Source organism: Malania oleifera, chromosome 11, assembly GCF_029873635.1.
Source record: "Malania oleifera isolate guangnan ecotype guangnan chromosome 11, ASM2987363v1, whole genome shotgun sequence".
Lineage (NCBI taxonomy): Eukaryota > Viridiplantae > Streptophyta > Magnoliopsida > Santalales > Ximeniaceae > Malania > Malania oleifera.
In genome coordinates, this window is record NC_080427.1 from 29822529 (window position 1) to 29835959 (window position 13431).

The 13431-nt window shown below is 35.5% G+C and overlaps 1 protein-coding gene across 1 annotated transcript; it reads right to left on the reverse strand.

Annotated features, from left to right (window-relative positions):
- Positions 1 to 9284: 9284 nt before the first annotated feature.
- Positions 9285 to 12827, reverse strand: LOC131167445 (serine carboxypeptidase-like 45). Its single transcript, XM_058126250.1, has 10 exons — positions 12575 to 12827; positions 12338 to 12442; positions 12151 to 12246; positions 11378 to 11470; positions 11111 to 11190; positions 10706 to 10993; positions 10142 to 10251; positions 9893 to 9985; positions 9627 to 9741; positions 9285 to 9458 (listed from the first exon to the last, which is right to left on the reverse strand). The coding sequence occupies exons 1-10, from the start codon at positions 12825 to 12827 to the stop codon at positions 9285 to 9287; spliced, it is 1407 nt and encodes a 468-aa protein (XP_057982233.1).
- Between the last annotated feature and the right edge of the window lie 604 nt (positions 12828 to 13431).

Consider the following 13431-nt stretch of genomic DNA (forward strand, 5'->3'; position numbering starts at 1 on the left):
AACACTCTGCTTCTTGTCTGCCCAAAACACTCTTGGGCACATTTTTTTATCCTTAACATTCTTCTTAGCCATGTTAAGAATTATGCGGTTTCTTCCTTTCGGCTACAACCATTCCACTGGGATGTATGATTGTGGTGAACTTTTCTGAATTCCTTTGTTGTCAAGCATTCCAGGAAGCTTCGTCTTTGTACTCCTCCTCCGTGGTCTGACCGGAGTGACTTGATTGGAAGCCACTCTGTTTCTCCACAAGAGTTTTGAACTCTTGACTTGTCAAACACCTCTGACTTCCTTTTCAGAAGTAACCCAGTCTTCTCCTGCTGTAGTCGTCGAGAATGTGAGGAATTATCGATTCTGTGCATGTCGAAAATGTCTTAGTGGACCACCACATCTGTGTGTATTACTGGAGCGGTATTGTTATCTCCAGTTGGCTTGCTTTCTGCAAAGCTTTTCTATGTTTCTTCCTCAATAACATCTTTCACCTATCACATTTGATGATGAATATTGGGTAAGCCTTCATCACCATCTCTTGTCTTTCCTAATGCTTTCAAATTTCAAGTTTAGATGCCCATACCTTAGATGCCATAGCCATCTTTGTCTTTGATGATACGCTCAAACACCTTGGGCCGATCATGTGGTGGCGACGGAACATTCGATTCTTTTGCCATTTGAACTCGAGTAACAAGCTTCCTTCCGCGAAGCATCTATTATCACCATCTGCTTTATCCACTGAGGCTAATTCGATAGCCGTCTCTCCACGAGCTGGTCCGAGACTAAGTATATTAGTCGTCATGGCTTGGGCCACCTAGAGAAGAAGACTTTGTGGAAGATGTAAGCATGAATCCTCCAGCCTTCTTGTTTGATCAAAACTCTCCTCTCTCCTTGGACGGGATTTTAGAATTATCCCGAAAGATATTCCCCCCTGAACTTTCTCATCAAGTTCAAAGAATAAGTTTCTTTCTGCCAGTCATTGATTGCTGGCTCCAGAATCAAGGTACCAAACGCTTTGGTCCTGGGGATTGAAATTGTTTGCCATCGCAATCATGACTCTCCATCTGCATGATCAGTTTCGAACGACAAGGTTGGCCCTCCTCGCTAACCTTTTCTCTTGTTGTCGTCCCCCACACCATTGCTAATAGTGTCCTACTTTGTGACAATATAGCATTGAAATGTTTCTTTTATCTTCATTTCGACGATTTTTGTATCCCTCCCCCTTCTTCCTTGTCCTCTGCCCCGTGGGCTTCGTTCTGTGATTTCGTCCTCCTCTATGGGACCTCTTCTGTCTTCTGCCATCAAAGGAGCCCCCCCCCCCCCCCCACCCTTCTCTGGAGTAAAATTTCCAGATTTCTTTCCACGGATCCTCGGGTCTTGCTCTTCCTTGTTGTTACTCCCCCCCTTTGTCGTATCTATCTGTAGTATGGACAACTTCGGTGGATGGCTTGCTCCAGTGCTTTATCATCACTTCTTCTATTGACTTTTTTGCCTGGGCCTTGGAGTGAGCCCATCAAGTTCTTCACGACAGTTGTTTCCAGTCTTTGGTCTCCTCTAGGTCAAGTTATTAATCATATTTGTTGGATACTAAAGATCGCAAATTTTTTTTCACAAATTCTCCTCTCGTCTGATGAATTCTCATTTCTTCTTAATTGATTTTTGATCTACCATTACTCTGTATTAGTAGTCGAATGGATTCAGTAGACTTTCATTTTGAGAGATTCGACTCACCTCGCAATGTCTGAAGACGAATCTTTTTTTACTTTATCTGCACCTTTGGTATTTCGATGAGAGAGTCCCGACTTCTTTTAGATGTCTTCGCGGAGAGCCAATGATTTTCGAAAGTGGCCCATCAAGGCCCTTGTAGATTGGATTTTGCCTTGCAATCTTTCTTTCGATCGCCTTCGCAAGGTCGTTCTTTGAGCTTCGGGCATAGCTCTTCGGCTTCTTTTGATGGCTTTCTTCTGTACCCATCTTCAACATATCCTGGACATCCTGGACCTAGAAGTGCTCTCAATTTGATCGACCCAGTTGTCATAATTCTCTCCGGTCAATTTTGGAATGACCGATTGGCTAGTACCGTTAGCCCATCGAATTCATTACTAAAACATAAGAAATGGGGGCTGATTTTGGTAAATCTAAATGTCCACAATAAATTCAGAGGATTGAAAAACTTAGGAAAACCCGGTTTTGGTTTGGCAAAGAACCGGCTAAATCACACCGAACCGGCTAGAGGAATTCTGGTGAATTGTTTAAACTAACCGGTTCACTAACGGCCGCTTAACGCGTTAACTGTTTCCGGTAGGCCACGTCGCTTTCTGGACACTCCCGCGTGTCGGCGCTTGGAGCGGGTCGGATCTTCGTTCACGCGATCAGTTGCTGGTTTGGCACGCGGTCTCTGCCGGTCGCAGTCGTGGATCCGGGTCGCGGGTCGCTTGTGCGGGTAGGATCTCGCCAATATCGGTCGAGTTAAGACGCGTGCAGGCGCGTGTCGCTGTCGTCGTAGTCTTGCCGGGCGCGTGGGCAACGTTTCTTACTTGGGAGGCGCGTGGGAGCGCGTGGATGATAGCCCGTGTCTGGTTGAGACGTGGTTTTGCACACCGTGGAATCGTCTCGAGATTAATTGCACAATGTAGGCTCAATTTGATATTTTGGAGCAACTTCAAAACGGGGAAGAAACTTGAATTTCCTTCTCTGTTCACCTCTGTTTGGTGAATCCGCCGGCGTACCTGGACCCTCTGATAACCACTGATGGTGGAGAGGAGCACTCAGTCATGGCTGGACTGAACGCAGTGAGGATAAATACCAAACAAGTATTTTCAACTGAAAATAATCAGAGGAATAAAATCTCTTCTCACGGCTCACTGGCTAATCTCTCTCACACAACCCACATTGCTGCACATTTATCACTACACAACTCAGCTATTTATGTAATTATTAGAATCAAATAATCAACAATGGTGGGTGCAAATCTTCAATAGAGGTGGGCTGGTAGGTGGAGTAGGTTGCCTGTAAATCTCCAATGTCCACAACGGTGGGCTGCCGGTCTTCAATGGAGGTGGGCTGCCGGTCTTCAAGTTTAATCTTCAACACAAAAATGCTGTAAACAGCAGCAACAACGGCTGCAGCAGAGGCAACATGTTAGTTAATGTTTTTAGGGTAATTTGTGGCTGCTTGGAGGCTGCAGGCCGCAGCCGCATAGGGGTTTATAGGCAGGTTTTTAGGGCTGTTTGAAAGCTTCGAAGAGCTACAAATAGCAGCAGCACGAGGCACAACAGTACGACAATCTTCAGGGCTACCTTGGTGGTCAAAAGGGGGTTCCTGAAGTTCTTTTTAGGGGGCTGTTTTGGGGTAGCTTGGACAGCAGCAAAGGAGGCTACTGGAGTGTTGTTTTTGGGGGTTTTTATTAAGGTTATTTGGGTGTCTTTCCTTAAATGTTACAGCAGGGTTTTGTGTAGGCAACAGCAACGGGCTGTTGGAGTATCTTTTTAGGGATTTTATTAGAGCTATTTAGGTGTTTTTCCTTAGGTGTTACAACTGGGTTTTGGGTAGGCAGGAGCAAGGGGCTGTTGAAGTATCCTTTTAGGGTTTTTACTAGGGCTGCTTAGGTGTTTTTCCATAGGTGTTACAGCTGGGTTTTGGATAGACAACTGCAAGAGCTGCTGAGTTCATGTATTTTCATGCTGAGTTTATTTTATTGTTGTGTTGGTGTATGTGTGCTGATAGTAACATGCAGCAGAGAAGGGAAAAGGCAAACAAGGGAAAAAGGGAGGGTGGCAAAAAGAAAAATACAGCCCTAAGGGAATTGCAGAAAAAAGGAAGAGGAGGAAGGGGGAAGAAAGAGAAACTCGCGCCATGCAGAGAGAGGAGAAGGTTGGAGCTAGTAAGCAAAAGAAAAGGGAGAGGAAGAGATGAGCAGGGGGAAAAAAAGAAGATAGAAGAAAAAAGCAAATGAGATAGAAAGGAGTCGGAGAATGGACAAGGAAAAGCGAAAACGAGATAAAATAGAAGAGAAAAGGGATGTAGAAGACCTAAGAAGGGACAAAACGTAAATATGACAACAAGATTAGAAGAGACGGATAAAGGGAAGATAGACATAAAAGGAGGGACAAAAAATGACAAAAGACATCCTTCTCCTCCTCAGGCTTGAGGTATAAAATTTGGGCTGAAATTGTTCAGAATTATATCTTCCATACTCCCAGTATTTGTATATGTTTAACCCCCATACCATGCATGTTTGCTTGTATATCACTATTGTTGGCCTAATCAGGCTTAATCTCATTTTGATGATAATAAATTAAGGTTACTAAGTGTGCTTTCAAGTTAAGTTTCAGGAATCAAGTATCTTACAAAGTAAAGTGATCCTACTTGAAGAGATTGAATGAAGTTTGAACTTAAAGCTACAAGTCGTGAGGGATATGATGCATATTGAAGAGTTGATCAAAGTTCGGACAAATTATCAAAGTTATTTGACATGAAGACTTAGGAATTTATTTGTTTTACCTTTTTAGAGCCCCATGTAAGTATTTCTAATTTCAATATTGCATTTGAAGCTCTTAGGATTCATTTTGGACTTAGAGACCTAATTTAGAACATGGAAAATATTTTTGTAGGGTCTAAAATATGTTTTCAAAGTTAATAAAAACAAGTTTTGGAATCAAAATGTGAAAGACGCTATGCAGTATAGTGGTTAGGTGACTGATGTTTACCTGTCAAGCGACTGATATGCTACTGCCAGTGTTAATAAGAAATATAATAGGATCAGGTGACTGAACCCTTAGGATCAGGTGACTGAACCATGGTTTTAAATCACGGTAGCAGTTAGCGTAACGTAACGGTAACGGGTGTAACGAGAAGCGGGAGTAGCGGATGTTACATAGCGAGAAGCGGGTGTAACGATCGTGAATTTTTTTGAAGCATGCACAACCTTGTGCATATTAGCGTACTTGCATGTTTTAAACTTTTAGCCATTCTTAGAAAGACTTTTAGTGTATTTTGGATCCTTTAGTTTGAGTAACTAAGTTATTTGGTAAGGGCAACAAGTTTACATTTGTTTACCACCAATGATAGAAAATTACGTGTGTGTGCGTATTTATACTTCTCATTGTTCTTATCTGTGATAAATTATTATGTGTGCTAAATTAATTAATAAAACAAAATTCATTATACACTCCATTAATCTATTAAACACATAAGACATACAAATAATATAACTATAAAATAGCTAGAAAAGAAATAAGTTGAAAAATAAAGAACATAAATATCACATTACTAAGATTATAAAAAATAAAAAAAATTCCTAACAAGTTAGCATCTTGAAATTGTTAATTAATGCATCTATTGTGAGTATTTAAAGAAATAATAAATTTTGTATCATTGTCATCCTCATTATAATCTTTTTCTCCTCTTGCCACTTGATATATTGAGAATGATATATGAAAGAGAGAAAAAGTGAGAAGAAAAAGTAAAAAATAATTTTTTTTTTTTTTTGGGTGTAACAGTCCTGTAGCAGTTACGTAACGGCCGTAGTGGCCTTTACATAACGGTCGTGGTCCCTAACGGCCACTACGGCCGTCATTTTTATTCCCACCGATTTCGCAGTATGTAACGGTATCGGTAACCCAAAAAATCGTTATGTAACGGCGTTACGTAATGGTCGCGGCCTTTATTTAAAACCATGGACTGAACTGTTATTGCCTATTCTGATGCGCTCTTTTGAATAAGTTTAGGTAACTGACCTCATAGATCAGGCGACTAAAGTCTATGTTTTAAACTTCTTATAGCGTGGATTTTCTTTCCAAATTCGAACGTTTGAGTTTATAAATTTGGGGAAAATGGTAAGAAAGTTTCCTACTTTATATAAAGATTACTTTTTCGCAAATTTGGGTAACGAATACTCAGACATACAATTCAAATTCGTGTTATACTATTGTTATACTCTGAAAAATCTACTATGAGCTTTTGCTGAAATCCCTAGCTGAAATACTAACTTGTTCTTCTTAAATCTTCATCTTACAAAAAGAATTATTTAGATTTCTTGTAAGCTTCAATTTGATATTGATTATCTGAAGTATATTATGCTTTAAACTTGTACAAATTCTACTCTGCTGAGATTGATTACTTTGTACAAATATTGTAATGCTGTTGTTGCAAACTTTGACGGTTCAGGGTTGTTGAGTCGTTGCCTAGCCAGAGGGTGTTCTCGTTAGAGAGGAGTCTCTACCTATCAATGGAGAGAGGGTTACTTCACCTGTTGAGCGAAGTGGTAAAGGAAATCCTCACAACGAGTTGCTTGAGGTAAGGACGTAGGCAGTAAACCGAATCTTGTAAAAAATTTGGTGTTCGCTTTTCTTCCCTATCTCTTTAACTTGGGCACCTTATAATTTGCGTGTATGTTTTAAATTCACTGGGAAATTTGCTAAATATTTAGATTTGATTGTGTTTGAATCAAGTAATTAACTTGGCTATTAGTTTATGTTGTTGGATGAAAAATCATACAAAAACTTATATCTGAATTCAGGCGTGATTGGTTGAGGTAAAGTTATTGTGATTGATTGTTTGATTGAAGCATAGGTATCAACATTATGTAACTTATTTTACTAAATTTGTGCCTTGAGAAAATCCTTTATTGTTGCTGAAATTCAGAACTGAATACTGAAATAATTGAAGTTTAAATTTGGATTGTATTTTCAACTTCATATATATACCTTGAATTATTGATTGGTATAGTACGTTCACTGATTAGCATATTGTGATTGACATTGAAGTGAGGTTGTGGTTGGTTTAATTTAAAAGGCTTAAAATAAACTAAAATTCATCTAAATAATTTTTAAATACCCAATCCACCCTCCTCTTGGGATTACATCTTTAGTTTCAATTATAATATCATTGTTGATTCTATTAGATCTCTACGAAAATAAAAATTACCCTTCTTGGTTTAAATGAAAGCATAAGAGAAACATAATTTTTATTTTGATCATAATTGTTCCAAGCTCAAGTTGTTTTAATATGCTTTATATGCTAGTTATCCTTCTATGATTCCTTGAGTGGGTGTGTCCCTATGATTTTAAAAAGGACAATGAGGTATTTTACACCTCACCTGTATTAGCTCTAAGAGGAGTTTATCTAACAAGATCTCCTCTTTTCGATGTCTTATTAGACATTCCTAAATCATACCGAGATTTTTAATCTCATTTTAATTTTGTTCATTTATTTAGTTATTTATTTATTTATTTACTTATATGTTTATTTTAAAAGGAGTTAATTAAAGGTTGTTAAATTCAATTTGGGGATAATTCATAATTAATTAGGTATTGTTTGTCGAACAGGTGTGTAAGGGGTGTGAATACCTTTCTCTCGCATAACTGAACTCCCGGTCTCGATTATGGTAAAAGCATATTGATATTAGTGGTTCCTTGGCCTAGGTTTAGTCTAATGACCAATCAAAGGAATAGTACTTAGGTGTTCTAATCGCACCAAAGAAAAAATAGATTACTCGCGACCCCAAATCAAAAATTTTCCCCAACAAAAAGATAACAAAAAACTACCATACGAACAAATTTAAGTGGTGTTTTTTATTTAAGGGTGAAGAATTATAGAATATTTATTACTTGTTGTAGAAGGTCCAATTGGACAGTCTAACAAGTCAAGCATGGGGAGGCTTTGTACATCTTCTCTATTTAAATATTCGATTGCCTTATTAAATAAGCACAGATCCACCACCTCCTGTGTTGGTTTCTGTAAGTGAAACGTAAGAATGTAAGCCCCAAACTGCACTACTTGTAAAAAGGTATTTATATCTCATGGGTATTTATGTTGCATATAACCTACAGGAAATATTTCTACATCATAAATAAGTAGCATTTAGTTAGCTATAAGAAAAGTACTTATCAAAAAACTGTTTAAAAAAATGTCTTCAAGAAGTAGTGGAAAGAACAGAGCACCCCGTCCTCATCCTCGTTAATCACCGCACCAAGCCATCTTCCGGAAGCATCCATCGGCTCCGGCCTCCACGGTTCAGTTTTGGAAACTGGATTCTATGGACAGATGGTAAATGGGAAACAAACTTTAAGCTCCAAGTCTCAACCATGGTTGCCTGACCGTTTCATCCACGTCCTCACTACCTCACGCACGGCTTCAGAACCACCCACTGCGGGAAGCAAACTGAGAGCTAGGTAAATAGTTATGCTCTGCGTTTTTGACTCTCTAATTATTGAATTTATTATCGCTGTGTTTTGTTGAACTGGTGTGGATGATGGGTATCTTTTATGTGCTTGATGAATGGATGTTATTTCAAAATCTCAGTTCCTTTATACATGTGCTTAAGATTCTAAACACCTACCACCTATTTTATACATGGGTATCTTTGCGAATCTTTCCCTTGATTCGCTTAAAATCTCTTTTGCCATCCTTTTAATAGACCTAACTATCCTACTCCAATTAGTATTTGTATCTATACCATCCTCTATAGTCCAATCGCTATCTTAAATTTTTTTATCTTTAAATTTTTTTATATTTTCTCTCTTTAAGTTCCATCACGTAATTCTCTTCTATGGATTTATTTTATCCTTTCTCTTCCATTTTTAATATATATATATATATATATAACACTAAAACTCTATGTTGTGTGGTTAAACTTTCATCTAGGATAATTTTATAATTCTTACACGATAAACGATTTATCCTCCTAGTTAAGAAAAAAATTATCTTACTTTTATTTTGTCCATTTTAAAAAGTTATTAAAAATGTTCTTCTCTTTTCTTAAAATAAGTATTCATTGTAATAAAATCAAATGACATAATGAAGTCTAAGATTATTACCCCCAGCTCATTTTTGTTTCCATATCCTCCTTGTGTTCTCTCATTACCTTTTATTATCCATTCAAATTGGGATATATATATATATATATATATATATATAGAGAGAGAGAGAGAGAGAGAGAAATTTGAATATTAGTAAGCCATTTGAATTGTCAGTGGTGAATTTTATAAAGTTAGGCAGTCTCATGAGTTAGAATTTAGGCATCCTTTTCAAATTCAAACCAGATGATCTATAAATCTATTTAACCAACATATTGAGCTGCTTTTGTCTGTTTCTTTTGTGTATAAGAACCAATTACGATACTCAATAGGTCATTCAAGAAGACTTTATATTTTATTATTTTTTCATTTCATAAACTTATGTTAAAAATAAAAGAAAAATAAAAGCAGCATATAAAAATGGTAGTCCATCTATTTTAATGCAATTAAAGATCATTTCAACTTCTATGTAGAGAAATAGAAATTCCTCGAAATTATTTATCCATGAATAGAATCTTCAGCTATTGGTTTATATGGTAGTGCTTTGCCTTCTAAAAATGATTTGAATAAAGCCAGTGACCTCTTTGGTTGTGAGTATGCAGCTTCGTGAGAGGCTCCTCTAATTGTGGCAAAGGATAGGATATTACCATAAACCTTTGTCCATCCAGCAACCTCAAGAAAAAAAAAAAAAAGAAGGAACAGATTCAATATACAATTTAGATTAATAAAATTGGAACCCAATAAGTAATTTTACATTCATCAATTGTTACTATTAGGGTACCAAACTTGAACAAAAAGTTCATTCATAATAGCACATGAATGTATGCATCAAACACCAACCTGATTTTCGACGAACCAATTTCTATATGCCATTGTATTTAGTACCAACTCATTTGCCAATTTATCCACAAGAGTTCGAGTGCTAAGTAGCGGGATGACTGAATCTTGATCCCCACTATATATACATATATAAATACATACATACATTAGTACATATATGGAAAACACACATATGTATGTCTGTGTATATTATATATAGACCATCACAATAAAATTGAATTAAAAAAATAAATAAAGTAAAAGAGCCAACCATCTAGCTAGAATACCTATAAATTAGAACAAAAATGTCTGACTTAACGAGCGAACCAAGCATATTAATTGTAGGTATCTCTAGGTCTTTCATCTCGTACTTTAATATACTGTTATGAAGATAGTAAAACAAACACCCTTTAAAATTCAATGCCAAAAAGGGGAAAATAGACTTTAAAGCCCAAAGGACATAAAAATTAAGAAGTGCACTATATTAGTGGTGTTTTCTCAAATTTAAGAGTGAAGAGTTATAGAAGATTAGTTACTCGCTACATACTGTCCAATTCACTTCGAAAAGTTGGGCATGAAGAGCCTTCTGCACATCTTTCCTATTTAAATACTTAATTATCTCATCTTCAATGCACACATCTACCTCCTGTGTTTGTTGCTATAGGAGGAAATGAAAGGATATAGGTTAGATAATGATAAAAAAATTAATAACATAATTACAATATGATATTTCTAGGTATTTGGTGAACTCACACCAATTAAGAGTGATTGTGGTGATGGGTGTGTATGCCTTGCACTTGGATATCTTTACTTAATATTTTAAGGATTTTGGGTCTATGCGTACTTTTATAGGAAAAATAAATAAATAAATAAGTTTTTTGACAGTTGGGCCTAAAATTGGTACAGGTTTGATGCATAAATCTTGTGTTTTTGTTTTTATTTTTCCTTTAAGTTCCCTTTATTATATTGATTAACGGTCTCCAACTATAATTTATAAATCTGTCTAAAAAATTTGTATAGAGGGAGAGAGATAAGACCTTTTGAGTATTTAATGTTGTTCGATTGACAATCTCGTCAAACATATGTCGTTGGCTACGTACTAATGGTTGAAGGGGATTAAGAATATAAGATCTGCTAGATGACAAACATACATCAAGAGCAACATCATATGGATCAATGAAGTCCCCTACTTCACTATTTACTTGCTTTAGCACCTTAGAACAACGCCTAGAAACATGTCCAAGAATTTGATATTCTCTTCTGAATTGAGAAAAATTACAAACTGAAGTGAAAAGTTCGAGTGTTGAATCTGATATCAACCCATGGGACCATAAATACACAGCTACAGAATTAAAATCACTATTGAATTCCAAAAGTGGATTTCCAAGCTGCAACAATTAATATTAATAAGAATAGTAGAAATAGTTTTGCAAAAGCACTATTATTTCTAAATATAGTTAGATCTTTAAAACAACTTTAATAATATTACTATTCTCTTTACTTACAGCTATTCCTTTCAAGTTGAGCTTCATGTCAATCGAGCCGTGATTAACAATGAGTTGTGCAAGTTGTGGAACATAATGGCCTATAAAACACACACCCACACACACACACACACATTAAGATTTAGAGGTTTAAAATGTCTACCTCCGTTTATCTCTCTAACATGTAGAACAAATATATAAAGCTTGGAGGTTTTAAATTATAAAATCCCTCCAACTTTCTCTCATTTTACAGATAGTTTGAATGTAGCAATTAAAAATATAGAATACCTGCATAGCTTTCCCCAGCAATGAACAAATTCCTATTCTTGTAGTCCGAAAATTTGTCAAGCCAGCGCATTAGAAATATGTAATTATCTTGTGCTTACAAAGAGTATAGGTACCCATAGTCATTAGTTTCACATAAGTTAATGAAAATGAATTGGTAAAAACTCTAAATGAATATACTATGCATACATACACTATAAAAAGTTACACTATAAATGATTACTTGTAAGAACTTCAAATGTTAAATTTAAATAAAAATTGCTTACTTTAAAATTTTAAGATTTTATAGAAAAGAATGATTTATTCCTTGAATTTATATACGCACTCTTCTTGACATCTATGGGCCAAACATACAAAAATTTCAATAATTTTTTAAAAAATATGGTGATTCAAACATAGGATTTTACTACAATAAACAAACTTTTTTTTATTTATTTTGTAGAAAGCATCACTAAAGGATTCGTTGAGTCAAAATTAACTATTGTTTGTGCATAATGAAATGTCACAAAAATACTAACACAACTAATCCATGGTAATGGCTTTAGGAAATGTGGATCTAGTAGCAGCAAATCTATTGAGTTTTATAATTAATCGATTAATAATGATGATGAAAGTCCACTGTAATAGTCCACTTCGCTATTAAAGGAGCATTAGATCTCTTCGCCACACATGTATGTGAAATAATTGCACTCTAGAAATTCAAAGTTGTAGATAATGTTGATAATATTATTCGTTAAGAAGATACAATGAAAAAAATAAACACTTAATAAAAATACCTGTAGTGTTATCGTTCACAGAAGAATAGAAGGACAAATTAGCAGAATAAGAGAATCCAACTCCAGCTGGTGATTCTAGATACAACATGTTTGCTTCTGTAGCAAAGAAGTTTTAATTGTAACTAATGCAAGAATTTTTTTCACTTTATGTATCGTCAAATGATCAAGAATAATTTTTTATGCCAACCTTTATTCCAACTGTAGCAATTTCTAGTTAAAAATTGATTTCTACTTGGTTTGAAAGGGCCATGTTCCATAAAAGCTCCAACTCCAACAGATGAACAACCAGGTCCTTTAGATGAAGATAAAAAAAATGTAATTTATACGTAATTCACTAATATTATTTAATAATGAAACTAGAATCATGTGCTCAATTTTATGTGTGTAATTGATATAATTAAGAAACATAAATGATTGAATGTACCTCCATTTAACCAGAGAACTAAAGGCTTTGAAGTCGGGTTCGTCTCTGCCTCCACAAAGTAGTAGAAAAGAGATCTATTCTCCTTTTCATTTACAGTAATGTATCCACCAAATTGTTGGAAATTGACTTTCGGTTGCCCAGGCAAGGTCCCAATTTTATCATCTAATTTTGAAGAGGAAGACTTTATTGGTAAGCATACATGAAAGAGACTTGCATATACTGCAAATAAAATCACCCAATGCCAAGAATGCATTGTGTGTGTGTGTGTGTGTGTGTGTGAGAGAGAGAGAGAGAGAGAGAGAGAGAGAGAGAGAGATTGAATAGGGAGATTTTGTAATAATGGAAAAAAAATAGAACAATGGTTAGTCTTTTATATCTTGGTTGAATTAAAGTAAACAAACAAGATTCATGGCAAATTAACACATTGTCAAGAAAGAATTATAGACATAAAAACACAATTTGTACTAAAGAAAAAAAGTACGTTTTAATATTTCTTAATGTAAAGAATTCATTTCTTTTGTACCATATTTGGAATTTATAAAATTTGTCTTTACATTTCTTTGAAAAACCAAAATAAAACAACTACAACAACGAATTATGATATCATTATCAAAACAACAATGTTAGGATTTTAGAATGCTTATATTTGCATGACCAAGAAAGATTGTAAGAACTTGACCATGCTTGCTTGGTAGTAGAAGAACATTTGAACTAAATAGCTAGCTTAAAATGTTTCAAACTAGACTTGGAAATATATGTGATCCATTTAAAAGGTTTTTTTTTTTTTTTTTACTAAAATAGGGCAGCACCTCCATTTATTTATTAATATACCCTCACTTTTGGTGGAGGAATGCCAT

What these genes read in the sequence shown, in the direction of transcription:
- LOC131167445 (XM_058126250.1), bottom strand. Translation starts at nt 12,827, where the DNA reads ATGCATTCTTGGCATTGGGTGATTTTATTTGCAGTATATGCAAGTCTC. An exon ending in AATTGGACAGTATGTAGCGA is followed by an intron (nt 9,986 to 10,141) that starts GTAACTAATCTT and finishes TCTTCATAACAG; the next exon opens with TATATTAAAGTACGAGATGA. An exon ending in ATTTTTGTTCTAATTTATAG is followed by an intron (nt 9,742 to 9,892) that starts GTATTCTAGCTA and finishes ATGTATATATAG; the next exon opens with TGGGGATCAAGATTCAGTCA.